Here is an 18,183-nt window from a genome sequence, read left to right as displayed (position 1 = left end):
AGCAGCAGGATAATATTGTTTAGGTGACCGACTTCACCGATAAACATGACAAGAAATATGTTAGGCAGGCACTTACACAGCGCGATCCATCGTTCACAAAACTTTCTTCTAAAACAGACTAAAAATGACACTTCATTCAAAAGCACGACAAGAGGGCTGAGTGGATTGTTAAGAAAATAATTCACTGCTCAGATACTTGCCAGCTGCATGATGTGTGCTTTCTTTTCCATAACTTCTATGGCAGGTAAAAATAGGTATGAGGTTGCAGGGTATGACAGGAGCGAACCAAATTGGAGACGAAGAAGAATAGGAAAAGATGAAAATATTCAGGAAACAAGCAATGTTGGATCCATAAGTGAGGATGTTGATATCAATAGAAATTATCCATTTCTCTTTCTCTTCCTCTCTCTCTCCCTCTCTCTCTCTCTCTCTCTTTCTCTCTCTCCGTCCTTCCTCCCGTCCACGTATAATTGTCTGGCACTCCGCCAGACCACTCCCAATAACCTGTGGCGGCGCCGACGGTCTGCCAGTTCAGTATTCCCCGCACGTCGCCCCAGACCATGACCACAGGATCGCGGCGCCACCAGCCACAATACGCAGTCTCACCGGATCCGCACTCTTCCAACGCCGAGAACTCGGCTGACGGGCGTGCCGCTGACGCACTGCTATCCGACCGCCGACGATTCGGTTTGAGATGGTCTAATTGCGAGAGGAGGTGGTTTTAGGATGTTCAAATCGCTAGGGAGGTGTTTGCGATGGCCAGATGATGCGATGTTGATGTTGCCATTCAGTTGACGTCGTTAGTATGCTAATCATTTAATAGGTTTCCGGACTATGGCTTAGCAATTCGCTTCATTCAATAACAGTCCAGACTGCTGGTGCAGCATTTGTGGAGTAATCCGAGGCTGTCTGCAGAGAGGATTAGGGGACCGACCGGCTCGGACGGCGGTCCGATCGGCTACCTTTCGATAGCGTCAGTAACTACCGCGGCTCGTGCCAGCGCGCCCCCGGATGGCCATTGCCACCTCTGGCAGCGGTCAGCACACGGGCCAGTAGACACGCCAATTCCGTTTATTGGGGCCGCGGCTCGTCGTGCTGAGACATCGAGGTTTTATTGGTCCCACGTGCCGACTGCGGTGTCGGCCGTGCTGAAGTGTTTCAGCGTGGGCGGCCGGCTCTCGTGGCCTGGCCCATGGCAGAGAGGGGGGTGGCGGTGGCTACCTTATCGGGCGGTGGCTGTGGACGTGTTTTGGTATGTAGGTAAGGCGCGAAGAGCTCTTTGTGGTAGTGACAGGCGGACGCCGCGGCTGTGGCCTCGCCTACATGGTTGATGACGAGTGACAAAAGGGGGCGATGAAACACAAATGTATTGGATGGCAGAAAGTGATTGACAGAAATGTTGTGAGTTGGTCTCTGTCGGTTGGATTGCCAGAACGAACAAGGAAGATGCATGTGCAGAATCTGGTTACTTTATTTTAACCTCTGCCCCACCTCAGTGTTCCATGCAAGTTAAGTGACTACATTTCATGGTTGTCCTCAGCGAGGGCACTGGAGCGCTACCAGCTAGGAAGCTGGACGTTGGGCTCGTATACGGCAGAGTCTTCAGTGTTCACGTAATACATAAACTGCTTGGCAGAAACCGCCCGTTTTTTAAAACACCTGTAGTATGTATGTATGTATGTATTGACGATCAAGAGCAATCCACAATCGGCGTGGCGATTACACTCCGAGTCCGAGCTGGTTGAAGATAACACAAGAAATACCTACACAAGAATACGCACACACTTACGGATACGAAATACACAACGCGAACGCCGAACACGCACATACTTGGTGTAACCCGCACGAAGCCGCGTTCATAACTATGCACACAGACTCGTTTGCCTTTCATAGTCCAAGAGTCATGAGGCTAGCTACTATGGCTACTCTGGCTAGGCTTAAGCCCCTTTTTTACAGCACGGGCAAATCTGGCTGGAGGCAACTGCGTTAGCTCGAGGGGGAGAGTATTTAGGAGCGCCGCGGCACGGTAGGCGAATCTACGTTTTCCGGTCTCTAGTCGGGGTCGCGGTAAGTAGAAAAGGTGGTCTTGGCGAGTAGACCTTGCTCGTGTTTGGGAATTTTTGGAAAATAGGGTCGCGATCTCCTCGGGTTCACCTCTCTGGATGGCCTTGTGCGCCGTGATAAGAGTATGGTATTCAGCCATTGTTTTAGGTGCCATCCAGCCGAGTTGGTCCCGGAGATGGGAGACATGATCAAATTTACGGCGACCGAAAATGACTCTAGCGGCAAAGTTAAGAATTTTCTGAATGCGATCGAAGTTCTTTTGGCTACCATTACCAAATACGGAGAGACAGTACTGGATCCGTGACATGACGAGAGCCACCACTAGTGTCTTGGTGACACCGTCGGGGAGATAGTGGCGGACATGGGAGAGGCCAATTAGGAGACCCGTGCACCGGCGACTGAGCTCGGACACATGCGCGTCCCAGGACAGGGTGCCGTCGAAGATAACGCCCAGGTTGCCCACCTGCTTGCATGGCACTAGTTTGGTGTCGCGAAAAGAAACGGTGAAAGCAGGTATGCTTCTCAAATTTTGCCGACTGCCGAAAACCATGAGCTGAGTTTTAGCAGTGTTTACTTTAAGAGCATTTGCACTGAACCAATGGTCGAGAGACGCCAGTGACGCTTCCAAGCGCGAGATGAGTCCCCTAAGGTCGTTTAAAGGGCCACTCACCAACAATTGAGTATCATCAGCGTACTGGAAGACTGCTGCATCCTCAGAATAAAGTGATAGATCATTGGAAAATACCGTGAAGAGTAAGGGACCGAGTGCCGAGCCTTGAAAGACGCCCATAGAGTTGGGGAGAGGTTGTGATAATACCCGGCGACCGGACTCGTCCTTCAATGACACACTCTGTGTGTGACCCTGGAGATAAGCGGCGAACCAGGATGTCTCTATGCCGTGCATTGCCAATTTAGCGAGTAATAACTCATGGTTGATGACATCAAAACATTTGCTTAAATCAATAAGGCATAGCATAGAGACATCCCCCCTATCGGTGGCGGCCAGGATTTGGTCACTGACGGACAGAAGTGCTGTCTCAGTTGAGTGCCGGGGTCGGAAACCGTGCTGGGTATTGGCCAGAAGATGGTTTTGGGAGAGATAGCGATAGAGCTGTTTGTGAATCTGATAGAGCTGTAGGTAGAATCTGATAAGCCTGATAGTTACATGCAAATCATTTTTTATATTTGTATGCATAATCATCTTAAATAAACCGTTACCGTGTCCAATCGGATCAAAAGTAATGTCTACCTACCGGTTGTGTTGTCAGTTGATCCATGTATGTACAATAAAAATACCATGACACAAATAGGTAAAGCTTCGTGCTGCTGAATGCTGATCTAACCACAACAGCATGGGCAACGGTGCCACTCTAGATTCATCTAATCTGTTTACTTTGATCATTGAATATCGTTATTCGCAATCCCATTAGCATAATTATATAAGACAGTGATCACGTTGGCCTAGTACGTGACATTAATGGAGTCGTCTGTTCTATCGTTCTTCTGCCATGGGAGAGGAGGAGTAGGTACCTACTCTTCCTACAGGTGCTCGATTCGTTCTATATGGCATTTCATTCATCCTCAACCTCTCAAATACCGGAGCAGCGTGCTCTTGGTAGCTGATCTTTTTGTCAAGCATTCCCTTCTAAAGGTAGCGTGTTGTGCTGCCGAATGGTAACTGCGGGTCAAACTGACTCAAATTGGAAATGGTTGGGTATGCGGGCGCTGATAACGAATAGTGTGGCTCATGTTGTCTGGCCGCTGCCACCGCCGCTGCCATCGTCTCTTCTCCTATTTTTTCTCCCTCACTCTCTTTCTCTTTCCCTCCCTCCCTCCCACCTATATCGATATCCAAGTGCAGAGACCCTTGATCCTTCAACTGCCGGAGTCTCTCGACCCTCTCTGCCGCCTCGCTACCGATGCCGTTAATCCCTTCGCTGTTCTCTGACGCCGTTGGCAGGAAGCTGGCGAGGTCGACTCTGGTGCTGATCCCGCTGTTTGGCTTCCACTACGTCGTCTTCATCGGCCTCTCCGCCTTCATGAACGTCAACAGAGTGCTGGAGCTCATCTGGCTGTTCGGTGATCAGCTCTTCGCTTCATTCCAGGTGGGAGACGAATCGGTGCTAGCACGAGATGGTTGTTGGTTTGGTTTTCGCTGCCGTGTATGTTTGGTGTAAGTTTTTCATTTTTATGCTGCTTCCAACGATCTGAAGAACGCTGCAAGTTATTATTACCTGCTTATCTTGAGAGTACATACATACTGCTGCAAATTGCAAGAAACAAACCATCAGTTTTATACATTCGGACGCCTGCGTGTATTACCCATGAAAAGTGAACGGCCGGCCTGATGTTATCATCTAGGTCTACAATTGCTCATAGGCTTTAATTTCCTCTTGAAGAATGAGCCACTTTTTTCATCAATGCCTGAGCACTGATTTATTGTCCCACTTCCTTCACCATAACGTGCGGTCCTCTGCTTGCCCTGGCTCAGTGTGCTGAGAACTGAATGTGTTTTCCATCTTGCACGGAATGGGTGCCGTGTATTATAGTTGGAGTTTGTATGCGTCCCCGGTGGGGTATCACCAGGTCCCGCCCGTTACGGAGGCTGAGTGCGGGGAGTACCGTCAGCTTATGTCGGAGACAACCGCTGGCCTCCCACGGAAAGTGCCGTTGGCTTGTTTTACCACCGGCGTGATGCGATACCTGTCGTTATGTTGTTCTCTAAACCTGTGGACGATAAAAGCCAGATGTTTACAGCTGCTGGAACTCCGTTGTCATTCGCGTCGTGTTTATTCGACTTCGTCTACGTATTGACATGCATGTTTATTGTGATGTGTTGTAAAGGACTCGGGACCATGTAACAGCTCATCTGCATCCCACCATAACTAATGCAGATGCATATGAATCAATGGTGATCACTATATGTGATAATACCGTTCCGCCCCATTGACGAGTGGTCGTCGTAACGCGGCGCTTGAAGGAAAGTTATACTGCACCGCATAGCTTGGGACTCTGCGGTGCAGCATACCTTCAGGCGGCAATCGCTGCTGCCATCTAGCGGCAGGATCTAGAAACTGCATCGGCTGCGAGCAATCAGCATTGAGTTGGGGGGCCCTTGAAAAGTGACATTTTAAATACGCGTCCCTAAATGAAGCGTATCGCGGACACTGCGACCCTACAGTGCTAGAAAACTCACATTCCGGTGTTACTTACAAAGGAGTGTGAGAGGCTGTCATCGAGGTATGCCATGATCTTTTGAGATAGAGCATGGAAGATGGTGATAGCTGAACCTCTGGAGCCACAAAAAGTGCTCACAAAGTGGAGCACCCGCGTAGTGCACGCCACTTAAAAACGTCGAGCGCAATATCTTACTGCGGAACTACATTCTGTTCTGAGTTGATCATTCAAAACAAGCAGCATTAGCTTTACTACAATAGTTACCTTCTATATTTTTCTTTGATCACTGCCTTGATCGTGTTTCGCACCAACGGATGCATCGGCCAGTGTCTGAACGTTAATACTGATAGTGTCATCTATTTACGTATAATAAATTGGCGGAGTGAGATGGATCGATAAACTCTTTCTTGGTAACTTTCAAATGCTATCGGAATGCTCTCTCTATGCAGTATATACTTCTCCCACTGGAAGAAATATTTGAACACGGGGATGCTTCATCGTTCTTTCAGGCTGACGAATAACCTCCCGCGGTGGTCATATCACGTTTACGGCTTATCGGTTGCCCTTTCCGGGAAAATGTGGGCCGTCCATCGCTTCTAAGTTTGTTCGATACTGGTTAGCAGCCATATAAAATGCATCACGAGAGCCCACTAAAGCTATATCTTCCCCCGACCGACACAATCTGAAAAACCACCAACTTCAGCAATCTCGTTGTGGTGTGGGCATATAGGTCAGTCGAGTCGGTGAGCCCTGTAACAGCGGTTCAAGCATTTCCGAGAGGATAATCCCCTATGGCCGTCGGAGGTATTGGCAATCAAAATTAAGCCCTCGGCAAAGTTTGCCGGCACTGGTCCGGACCAGCGGCGCTCCTCGCAGAAAATTCAACAGTGTTCCCGCATTGTGCGTGTGCCGCCAGTTTAAATACAGATAGGTTATCCTCTGGTCGATCAACGAACCCAAAGAAGGTGCTAATTTTTTACATCCGAACAGGTAGGTCGAGTTATTATAAGCAAAAATTGCGTCAGTTATGTGTTGCATGTTTTGCACACAGAAAATTCTAGTGGACCACAATAGAGGCAGTTGACAACTTCTACAAATTATTTCATACTGTGAATCATATATGAAAATCCAAAAGCGCCAGCGCGCTCATCGAGTAGATGGTAAGGCAATGTTTTTATTTCATAATATCGCTCTTCTTTCACTTATGCTTATTATTTTCCCTTTCGTATCAAAGTTGCTCAATGAGCAAATATTGAAGATAAAAGCATACTTTACATGTGCCTCTAACTATCGCTTTTATTTCCAGGGTTTCTTCGTGGCGATTCTGTACTGTTTCATGAACTCTGAGGTGAAGCTGGAGCTGCGGAAGCACTGGGCAGCCTGGCGCTACTCTCGGGCGTCCGCCGCCTCCAGGGGCTACCGCATGAACAACGGCAAGAGCTATAGGTGAGGGCAGCTCTGCGGGCGTGTAGTAACTGCAGCATCAGGGTGCTGATGGCATTTGAGGTGCTACAAAAGCTTTAGTCATTAGTAACGTTATCCAGTCTATCGCTGACCTTTCCTTCACTTTATTCTACTATTCCTTGGAAGTGTGTTACCGTTTCGTCAGTATGACAGGCGACGAGGGAATTGTTCTCGATTTATTTCGTATTCCGCATACCGTTCACAGTAAAACGGATTACCATTTTTTTTATTCGGTCCTTGTCCGACTCACGTTTTGGGGGCATTCGCTGTCGGCTGTCGGCTCTATTACTGAGAGAGAACGTTGTGCAGCACTCGTGAGGTATACATATACGATTAGAAAGCAGTCCGGTGGGTCTGCTGTTCATCATCAGCGAGTTTTTCTCGCTTTGATGAGAGGGAACTACCAGATAATTTCACTTTATGATGGGAAACATAGTTTATAACGCCTGATAACGATCATTTAGTTTATCTTATTTAATAGCAAATATGTAAGGATTACACTCTATTATTTCTCACTTAACTATTTTTACATATTATTGCAAATTCAAAGGTCATAAAAAAAAAATCTTTTTTCGAGTCCATGACTGCGTGAACAGCACATGATTGTTACAAATGCTGTTCTTTTTTGCATTTATACCGTCCACCCAGCATTTATACCGTTCCTTTTAAGTACGAGTACTATGTGCTGAAAGGTTGAACCCGGTCCAAAGTTCTGGCTCTAAGGAGCTGAAGCTGTAAGGTGTGAGTACGACAAATTCTGTGCTCCGCTGAAAGCGCGCACTTCCCCAATCCTTCCCGGGCACGTGCTAACTGCACCCCACGTCTAAGGTCAAGACGGGCTTAACTCGCTGAGCGGAATAAAATGTGCTGCCATGCCGTGCTCGGAGAGCGGCCCGCGGCCCGGTGCCCGGTGCCCGGGTCGATGGCTCTTGTGTCCGTGGTCGCGGGCTGCCCGGCTCGTGCGCTCAGACTGAGAGCGCTGTGCGAACGGCGACGTCAAGTGAGCGCGTTCGCAGTATTTTTTAGCAAGCTCTGGCCTCTGAGAAAACTGACGCACTGGCTTAATGGCGAACGACTGTGGAGGCGCTGTTTAATTGGCACCTAAGCACACGCAGTGAAGCCGCCACGGGATTCTCCGCGGGTCAACCGTTGAGCTACGGTTCTCTGCTATGCGGGCCACCAGGCGCATAAATTAACAACATTCTGAATTGCATCAGGCCACTTCGATCTATATGTCGCTGTGTGAAGGAAACTGTTTGGCGTGTTATGATTGGCCACATTTTGGGTTATGTTACTATTAAGACATGATGACAATTCAAGTGATTGATGTAACATTGTGTGATGTGAACTGTGATACGGAAGTGTGAAGTTCACACAAGGGCGAGAAATTGCGCGAGATCAACTTCAGAAAATCAAGTCGGATTGTTGGGGAGGCAAAAATACAGTGGTTTTTGGGAGACGATTTGTGTCGGGCGGATTGATTTCTCATTTGCTTATCACAAGCTATTTCGGCTTTAACGTATTTAGCAGTGGAAATAAGAATGGCTCCAAGATCAGGGAAGAATAAGACGGGGAAAGTGGAAACAGGGCAGTTTGACCCCCGGCTGATAACGGAATTCGACGGATCAACTGATGTGATGGAATGGCTTTCACGGGCAGAACTGATATGTTCACATCGAGGTGTGGACGCCATCGAGGTGATACCTCTACGTCTTACTGGCGGTGCCTTCGCGGTGTGGTCCCAGCTCTCCCCCGATGCTAGAGAATCATTACCGGCCGTGAAGGCCGCCTTACAAGCCGCGTTCGCGCTCGACGAAAGCGCTGCGTACGATGCGTTCGTGACAAGGCGGCTGCAGCTTGGGGAGTCCGCGGATGTTTACCTCGCTGCTCTTCGACGGCTGGCAGATCGCTTTGGAGGCGTGCCGGAACGGGCTCTGAAGTGCGCCTTTCTCGCCGGTCTTCCCGAGTCCGTACGGAGGACACTGCGAGCCAGCTCCATCGCCGATGGTTTGGGGATCACGGATATACTTGCAAGGGCTCGTTCCGTGATGGGAGACGAGCGGCTGGTGATGGCGACAACATCGACCAGAGGACGGCCTCAGAGCTCCCGCCAAAGACGCCAGTTGTCGGCGGCAGATGCGGAAACGCAGAGGCCGTCTCGCGGTGCAGTGGAGCCGCGCCGTTGCTGGGTGTGTGGCGAACCGACACATCTGGCTGCCCGCTGTCCACACCGCGCGGCGGCGGGAAACGCGCTGGGAGGTGGCGCGTCAGCGCAGGCGTCGTCTCCCGCGCAGTAAGCTGTGGTGCGCTGCCGGTCACCGACATCATCGTGAATGGCAGGAGATGTCGGGCGTTAGTTGATAGCGGTTGCACTGAGACGCTGGTGCATGAATCGGTTTGTCGGGAATGGGAGCGGCAGCGCACTGCTGTTACAACACTGGGCGGCGACCCGGTGTACTGCGCCGGCGTTGCAACCATTGAGCTGAGGACGGTGTCTGGCCAGTCGGCAAGAGTCGAGGCACTGGTGTTGGAAGACAGGCCAATGGGAGTTGACTTGATTCTCGGTGTTCCCGGGATCTCAGCGCTTGGTGGTGTTACAATCGGATCCCCGTCCGACGTGCGATTTTGTGGGATGGCGATGGCGTGTCAGGCCGTTCCCACGGTGAATACGTCCGACTTCACTGTGCAGTTTGATACTGAGAAGAAGACGTGGACAATGGCTTGGAAATGGCGAGACGGAGCTGAGCCAACACACCTCAACAACAATGTGCCAGGGTACGCCGTGCCTGAGGAGAGCCGAAGCGAGTATGAGGAAGAATTGAAGGTGTGGATTGAGAACGGCTGGCTCACACCGTATGAAGAAGACGTTCACGGACCACCGCGCGGACTGATTCCACTGATGGCTGTGATACAAGGCAACAAGTCGAAGGTCAGGCCAGTCATGGACTACCGTGAGCTGAACAGTTACGTGCCCGCTCACACCTCCGATGCAGACGTTTGTGCGGACACGCTGAGGAGGTGGCGCCGACACGGACAAAACCTGGCCGTGGTGGACCTAAAGCGGGCATATCTACAACTGAGGACGGATCCGAGCCTCTGGCCCTTCCAGACCGTGATGGTTGACGGGACACGGTATGCTTTGACCAGGGTCGGGTTCGGTCTCAATATCGCGCCGCTAGTTATGAAGGCGGTGGTGCGTGCGGTCCTGTGCCAAGACGCAGATATACAGCGTGCGACGATCCCGTACGTGGATGACCTCTGCGTGAACGAAGATATCGTCAGCGCAGACCGAGTGGTGGAACACTTCGCAGCTTACGGCCTGGAGTGTAAGCCACCAGAGCGCGCTGCAGATGGAGCTCGAATGCTTGGTTTGCGCGTCAGGGCTGTGGCAGGAGCGCTGCAGTGGAAAAGAGACAACGAGGTCGGCGAGCCACCTGAAGTTGTCACTCGGCGATCGGTCTTCTCGTGGTGCGGCCGATTGGTGGCACACCTGCCCGTGTGTGGGTGGCTGAGACCAGCGGCCGCGTGGCTAAAGCGCCGCGCCAACGCGGTGACGAGTGGCTGGGATGACGTCACAAGGGACCCGATGCTGCTGGATCAGCTCCAGTATGTAGCGGAGCGGCTGGTCAGTGATGACCCTGCACGCGGTCGCTGGAGCGTTCAGGGCGAGAGCGCTGTGATTTGGACTGACGCCAGTTCTGTCGCTGCCGGAGTCGTCCTCGAGACACCAGACGGGCACATCATCGAGGACGCCTGCTGGCTGCGGCGGGACGAGACAGCTCATATCAACATGGCTGAACTCGACGCAGCCTTGCGAGGTCTCAACTTGGCAGTAGCTTGGAACATGAACAAGGTCGAACTGAAGACAGATTCGTCAACGGTTTACCGCTGGATCAGTGACGCTCTCAATGGTCGCGCACGGCTCCGGACTAAAGCCCAAGGAGAGATGCTGATCCGACGCCGGGTAGATACCATCCGGCAGATCGTGGAAGAATTGCACATCGAACTCACAGTAACGCTGGTGCGGTCGGCAGAGAACAAGGCGGACTGCATCAGCCGAGTGCCCGCTGCGTGGCTGCGGGAGCCGGACAGTTCACCGGAGCCCGTCTGCGCGGCAGCCGGGGCAGACGGTGTAACGGGAGTGAGCACAGGTTCCGAGGCCAGTGGCGCAGATGGCGGCGAGGCGACGAGCCTACACTCGGCTATCAGAGACGTGCACGCTCGAGCCGGTCACCCAGGGATAAGGCGCACGCTATATTTCTCGCGCCGTGATGTTTCTCCGACAGTGACCCGGAAGGACGCGCGTGCGGTGGTCACACAGTGTGATGTGTGCAGATCCATTGACCCGGCGCCGGTGAAGTGGCGACACGGCGTACTCAGCGTCAAGGAGACATGGTCCCGTCTGGCCATTGACATCACTCATTTCCGAGGTCAGCTCTATCTCACAGTTGTTGACTGTGGACCGTCTCGGTTCAGTCTGTGGCGGCGGCTGCGGCGGGCTGACACCGCACACGTGACTGAGGAGCTGGATCAAATCTTCAGCGAGCGCGGAGCCGTCGAAGAAGTCCTGGCAGACAACGACACGGCTTTTCGAAGTCGAGAGTTTTCAGCCTTCATGTCCAGCTGGGGAGTGCGGCTGCGCTTTCGCGCGGTCCATCAACCGAGTGGCAATGGGATAGTTGAACGTAATCACCGGTCGGTAAAAGTGATTATGGCAAGAAAACAGTGTTCTGTCACAGAAGCTGTGCATTTATATAATGTGATACCACAAGACGGGGAACGAGCTGAAACATCTCCCGCCGCCCAGGTCTACAAGTACAGGGTGCGGGACAGAGTGCTGGCCGGCGCCACTGACGGCAGGAACGAGGCGCCACCGACAGCACGTGCGGAAGATGCAGAAGATGGCGGGTATAGGATAGGCGACGAAGTCTGGATGAGGGTCCCAAAAACGCGATGTGGGGAGCAGTCTCGGCGAGGGGTGGTAACTGGTTTTATATCGCCTCAGGTGATGGAGGTAGATGGTGCCCCGTGGCACGTCCGTGACCTCAGACATCGCCAAGAGGTGTAATGTGATCTTGAGGATCAGGGGGGGATGTGATGTGAACTGTGATACGGAAGTGTGAAGTTCACACAAGGGCGAGAAATTGCGCGAGATCAACTTCAGAAAATCAAGTCGGATTGTTGGGGAGGCAAAAATACAGTGGTTTTTGGGAGACGATTTGTGTCGGGCGGATTGATTTCTCATTTGCTTATCACACATTGTTCATAGCACAAAGAGTGAATAAAATCCAACCGTTTTTAGTCATCTTCATGGTCAATTTAGAACTCTTGATATTCACATTTCTTACCCTGTTTATGTTACAAAATAAAGTCACATAACTGACGACTGAATTCCGGGGCCTTGATACGACACATAATGCTCTCACTGCTGCTCTCAACTGCTCTCAATTTCCGCTGACTTTCCTTTTCGGTTGCCTAACTGTTGGTGGTGGGCTCAGTCGTCATAACGACAGTCCGGGGGTTCGGCTCCCGCCCAGTTCCGCTTGGTCCTTGTTCGGTCTGTTCGATCCCCATCCTGTTCACTGTTCAGTTTAGTCCTTGGTCCTTATTTGGTTTCTGTTTAGTTTGGTCTTCTTTAGTCCTGTTTAGTCCCGCTCGGCCCCCGTTTGGTCTCTTCGGTCTCGTGCTCGGCCCGTGTTCCGTCATTTTTCGTCCCTCTTAATCCCACTCAGTCCCTTTTTCGTCCTGTTCAGTCCCTCTCGGTCCCCGTTTGGTCCTGTTCAGGCTCTCTCAGTCCATGTTTGATCCTGTTCGGTCCCACTCGGTCCCCGATTGGTCCTGTTCAGTCCCTCTCGGTCCCCGTTTGGTCCTGTTCAGTCCCTCTCGGTCCCCGTTTGGTCCTGTTCAGGCTCTCTCAGTCCATGTTTGATCCTGTTCGGTCCCGCTCGGTCCCCGCTCGGTCCCATTCGGTCGACTAACGGGCGCCGGTGTTCGCCAGAAGCACGGGCCGCAGCTCGGTGCAGAGCACCACGCTCATGGAGAAGCCGTCCGAGGCCGGCGGCCAGAGCCGCACGCCGTCCCCGCTCGTGGCGGCCATCACGGCCAAAGGCTCCTCCGCCAGACAGGTGGGCACGACGGCCGCCTCGCTGACACCCTGCGGCGCCGCCCCAGCTGAGGCGACGCTCTGCGACTGCTTGATGTTTGCCTGGTGCTGCCGACATGCTGCTGCTGCTGCTGCTGCTCTCATGCTGCTGCTGTCTTGCTGCTTATGATGTTCCTCTGCCCGCTGCCGCCATACCGAGCTGTCGTACTGCTCAATGCAACCATGCCGCCCTTGCCTCGTCATTTTACTGTTACACTGCTTCCGCCATCCTGATTCCAAGTCCCGCCGTCGCGATGTCGCTTTCATATCGGTGTTAGCTTGCTGTAACAAACCTGCCGCTGCTTCTTCTTGGGTTCGGCATAACTACGGTTGGCTCTGCTGTCATGCTTGATCATATTTTGTAGTGAAGAAGCAGGCGCAACGAAGCAAGGCATGTGATAATGTTAAGATTAGTGAGAAGTGTTCATTATTTTTCTTAAGTGTAAATCTGCACAATTTTTATTTTTTTTTATGCATTTCTCCTGTTTTCCTTCGTAGTTATTTAGGAAATTTCTTATAATTTCATGTAGTTTTCATTGCACAAAGCACCTAGTTAGTTTGTAACAGCCCAGGGTAGTTATAAACTTACTGGTTAGTTTCCTCGTGATACTGTATGCTTTATCGTAACGTCCCGTATATAACATTTAGTTACGTTATGCTCATTATAACGAACCTGAACGGGCAACTCGTTCTTGACACAATTGGAATCGCTGCGAACTAACTGATTATGCATGGTTCACAGCTTCCTACCTGCAGGTTGCAAACCACCGACCCTCACGTATTCCTTCTGGATAGGTATTTGTATATTTAAAAGGTGCACTTCGGCATGTTTTACTCTTTGGCGTTACTGACGTCAATGCTGCATATCAGGAAGACATGTTAGAAGCATTGAAAGGACATTACTGGCATCCGTCACTCGTCAGCTAAGCACATCAATAGTTTCAGCTACACCGCTAAGCCGTCTTTACTGACGTCTACATATGTGTTTCCCATACAAGTGTCATTCAGGACATTACAGCCCACCTGGTATACCTAGTCCGTTTTTGGATTTTCTTAATGTCTCGGGTAAAGTTTCCTATGTCTGTGCCTTTCATGCTTGTTTTTCATAGCGGAACAGTCTCCGTACCTTTTCAGCCTTTTAGCCCTTGCCCGTAAACTAAGGAGGATGGTTGCCATCCTATAGGGGTTTTTGCTTGGTGAGTATGTGCTGTGATATTTCTTCTCTTCTCAAAGGCGCAGGGCTTCATTGAGAGTAAACCCGAAACCCTGCCAGTGGCCATCGGTGCATTCAAATCGGTAGGATGATGGCCGTTGGGAAAGCTATAGGGAATAATATGGAAATCTGGTGGAATGGATGACTTGTAATGGAATTAGTATTCACCGTAAAGTACCATCAGTTTCCTGATGTTGCTTATGACGGATTTTGTGGATTTTGCGTTTTTTTCAATATAATCTACGGAATTTGTGAAACTATTGAGATAATTTGGTTCCATTCATTTTACGGTACCGACGAATGGTTCGCTTCAAATTTCAAAACGTAAACGAAATGGTGAGTCCAACGAAGAATGCTAGGCCCACACAAGTTAGCAATGCAAGAAATGCAAGTAGGTATCTCCTAGCAACTTAACCCGCGCCCTGGTGGGGTCTGTTTATAACGCGACCTGGTGGGGGGGGGCTATTTTTTGCCCCCCTCGTATCTCCGAAACTACTGGACGGATCCGGAAAATTCAAACGGCGTTCGATAGCCCTGTCAAATTTGTCGATGGAAACCAAATTTTATTGACCTCGGGGTCACCGATGACGTCACAGGTCAGGTCAAAGATAAAATGTTTCACCGTTCACGGGGCTTCTAGGGAAAGCGCTATAACACCGAGTAAAACGCATTTTGTCGAAAATCAGCGATAAGACGTCAGTTGTCTAGTACATATGTTGCTATTAGAGGTCACTGGTCATACCAGGTCAGGTCACAGGTCAGGTCACCAAAGGTCACCAAGGGTCACCACATGAACCCAACTTTACTAAGGTTGTGCGATGCATGTTTTATGGCCAGTTTTTCATTTCCAACCCAATGGTGTTGGTTATAAGACCATCAGGTACGGTTTAGGTCACTTTCTGGTGGAGGTCAGGTCAAGGTCAGGTCAAAAAAGGTCAAATTTAAAAGTTGATATTTTTGCATAAAATGGGTATCGATTCGATGCAGCTCCTCACGGGGAGTCTAATGGTGGTCTTTGTTTTGCACTACGAGGTCTAGAATTGCTAAAAATTGAGTTTGAAAATTTGACGTCATCAATTTTGAACAGTTTTTTCGCTATAACTTCGCCAAAAATAGAGGTATCAATCTAAAATTTGGTATGTGGATGGAATGCGGTAAGGACTATCACATATATTCCGGTTTTTGCGAAATTCAAAAAAACTTTTTGGATTTTTTGACTATTATATCCCAAAAATCTATTTTTTGTTTTTTGGGGGTCAAAATAAAAAAATAAAAAATCCGAGATAGCAGTTTTGTAGCCCTGTCAATTCTACAGCTTTTATGTCCTAAACATTTTTCTGTATTTGCAAAGCTATAGGCCTGACAGCTCTTCCCGCGAAACCCTTTTTTGGGTCGAAAACGGCAGAACATGACGTCACTCTGACGTCATTTCCGGCCAACCTATCATAGCTTTTGGAAAAATTTTTGGTCACAATGTGTAAAATTGATGTCCGGGAGGGTACTGAAAGTTTGGTGACGATCGGCGCAGCGGTTCTGGAGATATATCGAAAAGTCTGGAGGGGGGGGCAAAAAATAGCCCCCCCCACCAGGTCGCGGGTTAATTATAAAGAACCAATTTGGCCACCCGACTGTTTGTACAGTTCAAACCACAGCATAGGTCTAAAGCTCGGGTCCCACTGGCACCGTCTATCCTTACATTCTTTATCCGTCTCTGGACAGCGTTTGGACTATTGTCGACCGGATAATGCCGGTCGAGATGTATTTCTATCGGCCGTCGAGACTTATTGACCACCCAATGTCGAATCTCTGGATAACGAATATTTATTATTGTTGTTAGACCAAAAAAGGAAGTCACTTTGTCCGCTGAAAAGATAGCGGACTTTAGTGCTGGTTATTGTGGATGTATTAGTTTCCGTTTACAAAATTTTCAGGGAAAAGAGTTCGGTGATTCGTCAACGATGATGCACAACAACCCGGATAACATGTTTACCGACGTGCACTGCGCCTGTCTTTGCAATGACATTTGCGTTTTTATGGTATGGGGAAACGCCACGTATGAAGTAATTACAACAAAAAATAGGCACACTTTTGTAACTTTGTTTGTAACTAACAAAGTGTGAGCATTTCTGTCTCTGTCTCTGTCTCTGTCTCTGTCTCTGTCTCTGTCTCTGCCTCTCTGTCTCTCTGTCTCTCTGTCTCTCTGTCTCTCTGTCTCTCTGTCTCTCTCTGTCTCTCTCTCTGTCTCTCTCTCTCTGTCTCTCTCTCTCTGTCTCTCTCTCTCTCTCTCTCTCTCTCTCTCTGTCTCTCTCTCTCTCTCTGTCTCTGTCTCTCTGTCTCTCTCTCTCTGTCTCTCTCTCTCTCGTCTCTCTCTCTCTGTCTCTCTCTCTCTCTCTGTCTCTCTCTCTCTCTGTCTCTCTCTCTCTCTGTCTCTCTCTCTCTCTCTCTCTGTCCTCTCTCTCCTCTGTCTCTCTCCTCTCTCTCTCTCTGTCTCTCTCTCTCTGTCTCTCTCTCTCTCTCTCTCTGTCTCTCTCTGTCTCTCTCTCTGTCTCTCTCTCTCTGTCTCTCTCTCTGTCTCTCTCTGTCTGTCTCTGTCTCTCTCTCTCTTCTCTCTCTCTCTCTCTCTCTCTCTCTCTCTCTCTCCTCTCTCTCTCTCTCTCTCTCTCTCTCACCGTTGCTCTCCCTCCCTCGCTCGTTCCACCCTTTCTTTTCTTTCCCTTTCTTTCTCCCTCTGCCACCTGTGGACTGCGGTCGCCGCCAGTGACGATGGCCCCATCGCGCTGTCATTGTGCTGTGGTGAGCGGCCGTGACTACCGTGCGGCCCGCGCCGGAGGCTGTTTGTCCGCGGGGAGTCTGTTTGGTCGCCGGCGGCCCCGTGTGTGTCCGCAGCTCCCAACGGTGATTATCGCCCGGCCCTGGGGAGAGAGAGGAGCACAGGAGAGAGCGCGGAGCAGGGGAGAGAGTCACGGGAGGAAGGGGTGCTGCGACTGACAGTTACAGAGCCATCACACAAATGAAGAAACGGCTCCGACAATGACGGGAAATGAATGCACACACTGGCCGGCTGAGGAGACTGGCAGGAAGCGGAACCGCCGCCCCCTCCCCCCGGAACCGCCGCCCCCTCCCCCGGAACCGCCGCCCCCTCCCCCCCCCCAGGTCGTACGGAGGCCGATTAGGATCTGGTGCTCACGGACACTGGAGGACACAAGTGTTTGCTGAGAAAGAGCGGGCTTTTACCGCTGAGGGGCCTCTGCTTCCATCGTTGCTGAGGCGAGGTGCTGAAGTCGCTGACGTGTCACGCCAATGTAGCAGGGTTAGCGTGAAATTACCACTCAAATGACACTTGTGGAGGTATCTCCTGAAATGTGCCTGTCCCGCAGTGCATTTAACGAAAATAAATGATAATTTACTCTCATTTTCAAACGTAATGTACGAAGAGCAGTCGTAAACATTCTTCCTACCTGAACTCAAGTGCTCGAGTCTATCATGGTCATTGTGAATTCAGCTGCGGTATACGGTTACAACCTCCGAGACATAAGCCCGGCTCCAGTTTCGATTTGCCGCTCTGCCTTCATTTGACGCTGGCCGCATCTCGGGATCCCCAAAGCTAAATGAGTAAAACGTCATTTTCCGTCTGACTGCTCATCGGTGTGCTAATGGAAAATGCATGTAAATCTACGGTGAACCTCTGCTCAATAAGTCCTCATTGCCCATTCGTCGACACTCTGGAAATTGTGTGCTTTAAATGCAAATTTTTTGACGTATTAGCCTAAAAAGGTTAATCCAGTGTAGATGAAATCAATGGTCGATTTTGAGATTTGCCGCCAAGGCGCCAACCAAGGTATTCATATGATTCCAAGCATGAAAAATTGCAATATTTTTGCCGGCACATGGAGAATATTTAACTACTAAAAAAAAAAAACGAGCGAAGAAGCAAATGATAACGCATTACGTTCAGAACATTGTTTTGTCAATGACCTTTCAAATTGCGTGTTGAAGCTGAACTGTATTGAAGTGCTTGTGCAGTGTGCATGTCTTTTGACGGAATGACTGAATAACGCACATTTTTACGACAGAGCGGAACAAAACAAAACAAAACAATACAAAACAAAACAAAACAAAACGC

The 18,183-nt window shown here is 50.2% G+C and overlaps 1 protein-coding gene across 11 annotated transcripts in view; it reads left to right on the top strand.

Annotated features, from left to right (window-relative positions):
- The window catches only part of LOC122389122 (vasoactive intestinal polypeptide receptor 2-like), a 79,770-nt gene that overhangs the window by 58,590 nt on the left and 2,997 nt on the right, over nucleotides 1-18,183 (top strand). For 5 of the 11 annotated variants that reach the window (XM_043380827.1, XM_043380830.1, XM_043380828.1 and 2 more), the window contains exons 10-12: nucleotides 4,025-4,169; nucleotides 6,548-6,687; nucleotides 12,707-12,830. In XM_043380827.1, the coding sequence (XP_043236762.1) occupies nucleotides 4,025-4,169; nucleotides 6,548-6,687; nucleotides 12,707-12,830 (409 nt within the window). Of the gene's footprint in view, nucleotides 1-4,024; nucleotides 4,170-6,547; nucleotides 6,688-12,703; nucleotides 12,831-18,183 lie in introns of all 11 variants that reach the window. The other 6 variants (XM_043380823.1, XM_043380829.1, XM_043380825.1 and 3 more) reach the window with 2 other exon arrangements.

The sequence above is a fragment of the Amphibalanus amphitrite genome, unplaced genomic scaffold (genome assembly GCF_019059575.1).
Source record: "Amphibalanus amphitrite isolate SeventyFive unplaced genomic scaffold, NRLGWU_Aamphi_draft 000344F_arrow, whole genome shotgun sequence".
Lineage (NCBI taxonomy): Eukaryota > Metazoa > Arthropoda > Thecostraca > Balanomorpha > Balanidae > Amphibalanus > Amphibalanus amphitrite.
Note: the sequence above shows the minus strand (reverse complement) of the source record. Positions and strands in the feature narration are given on the sequence as shown.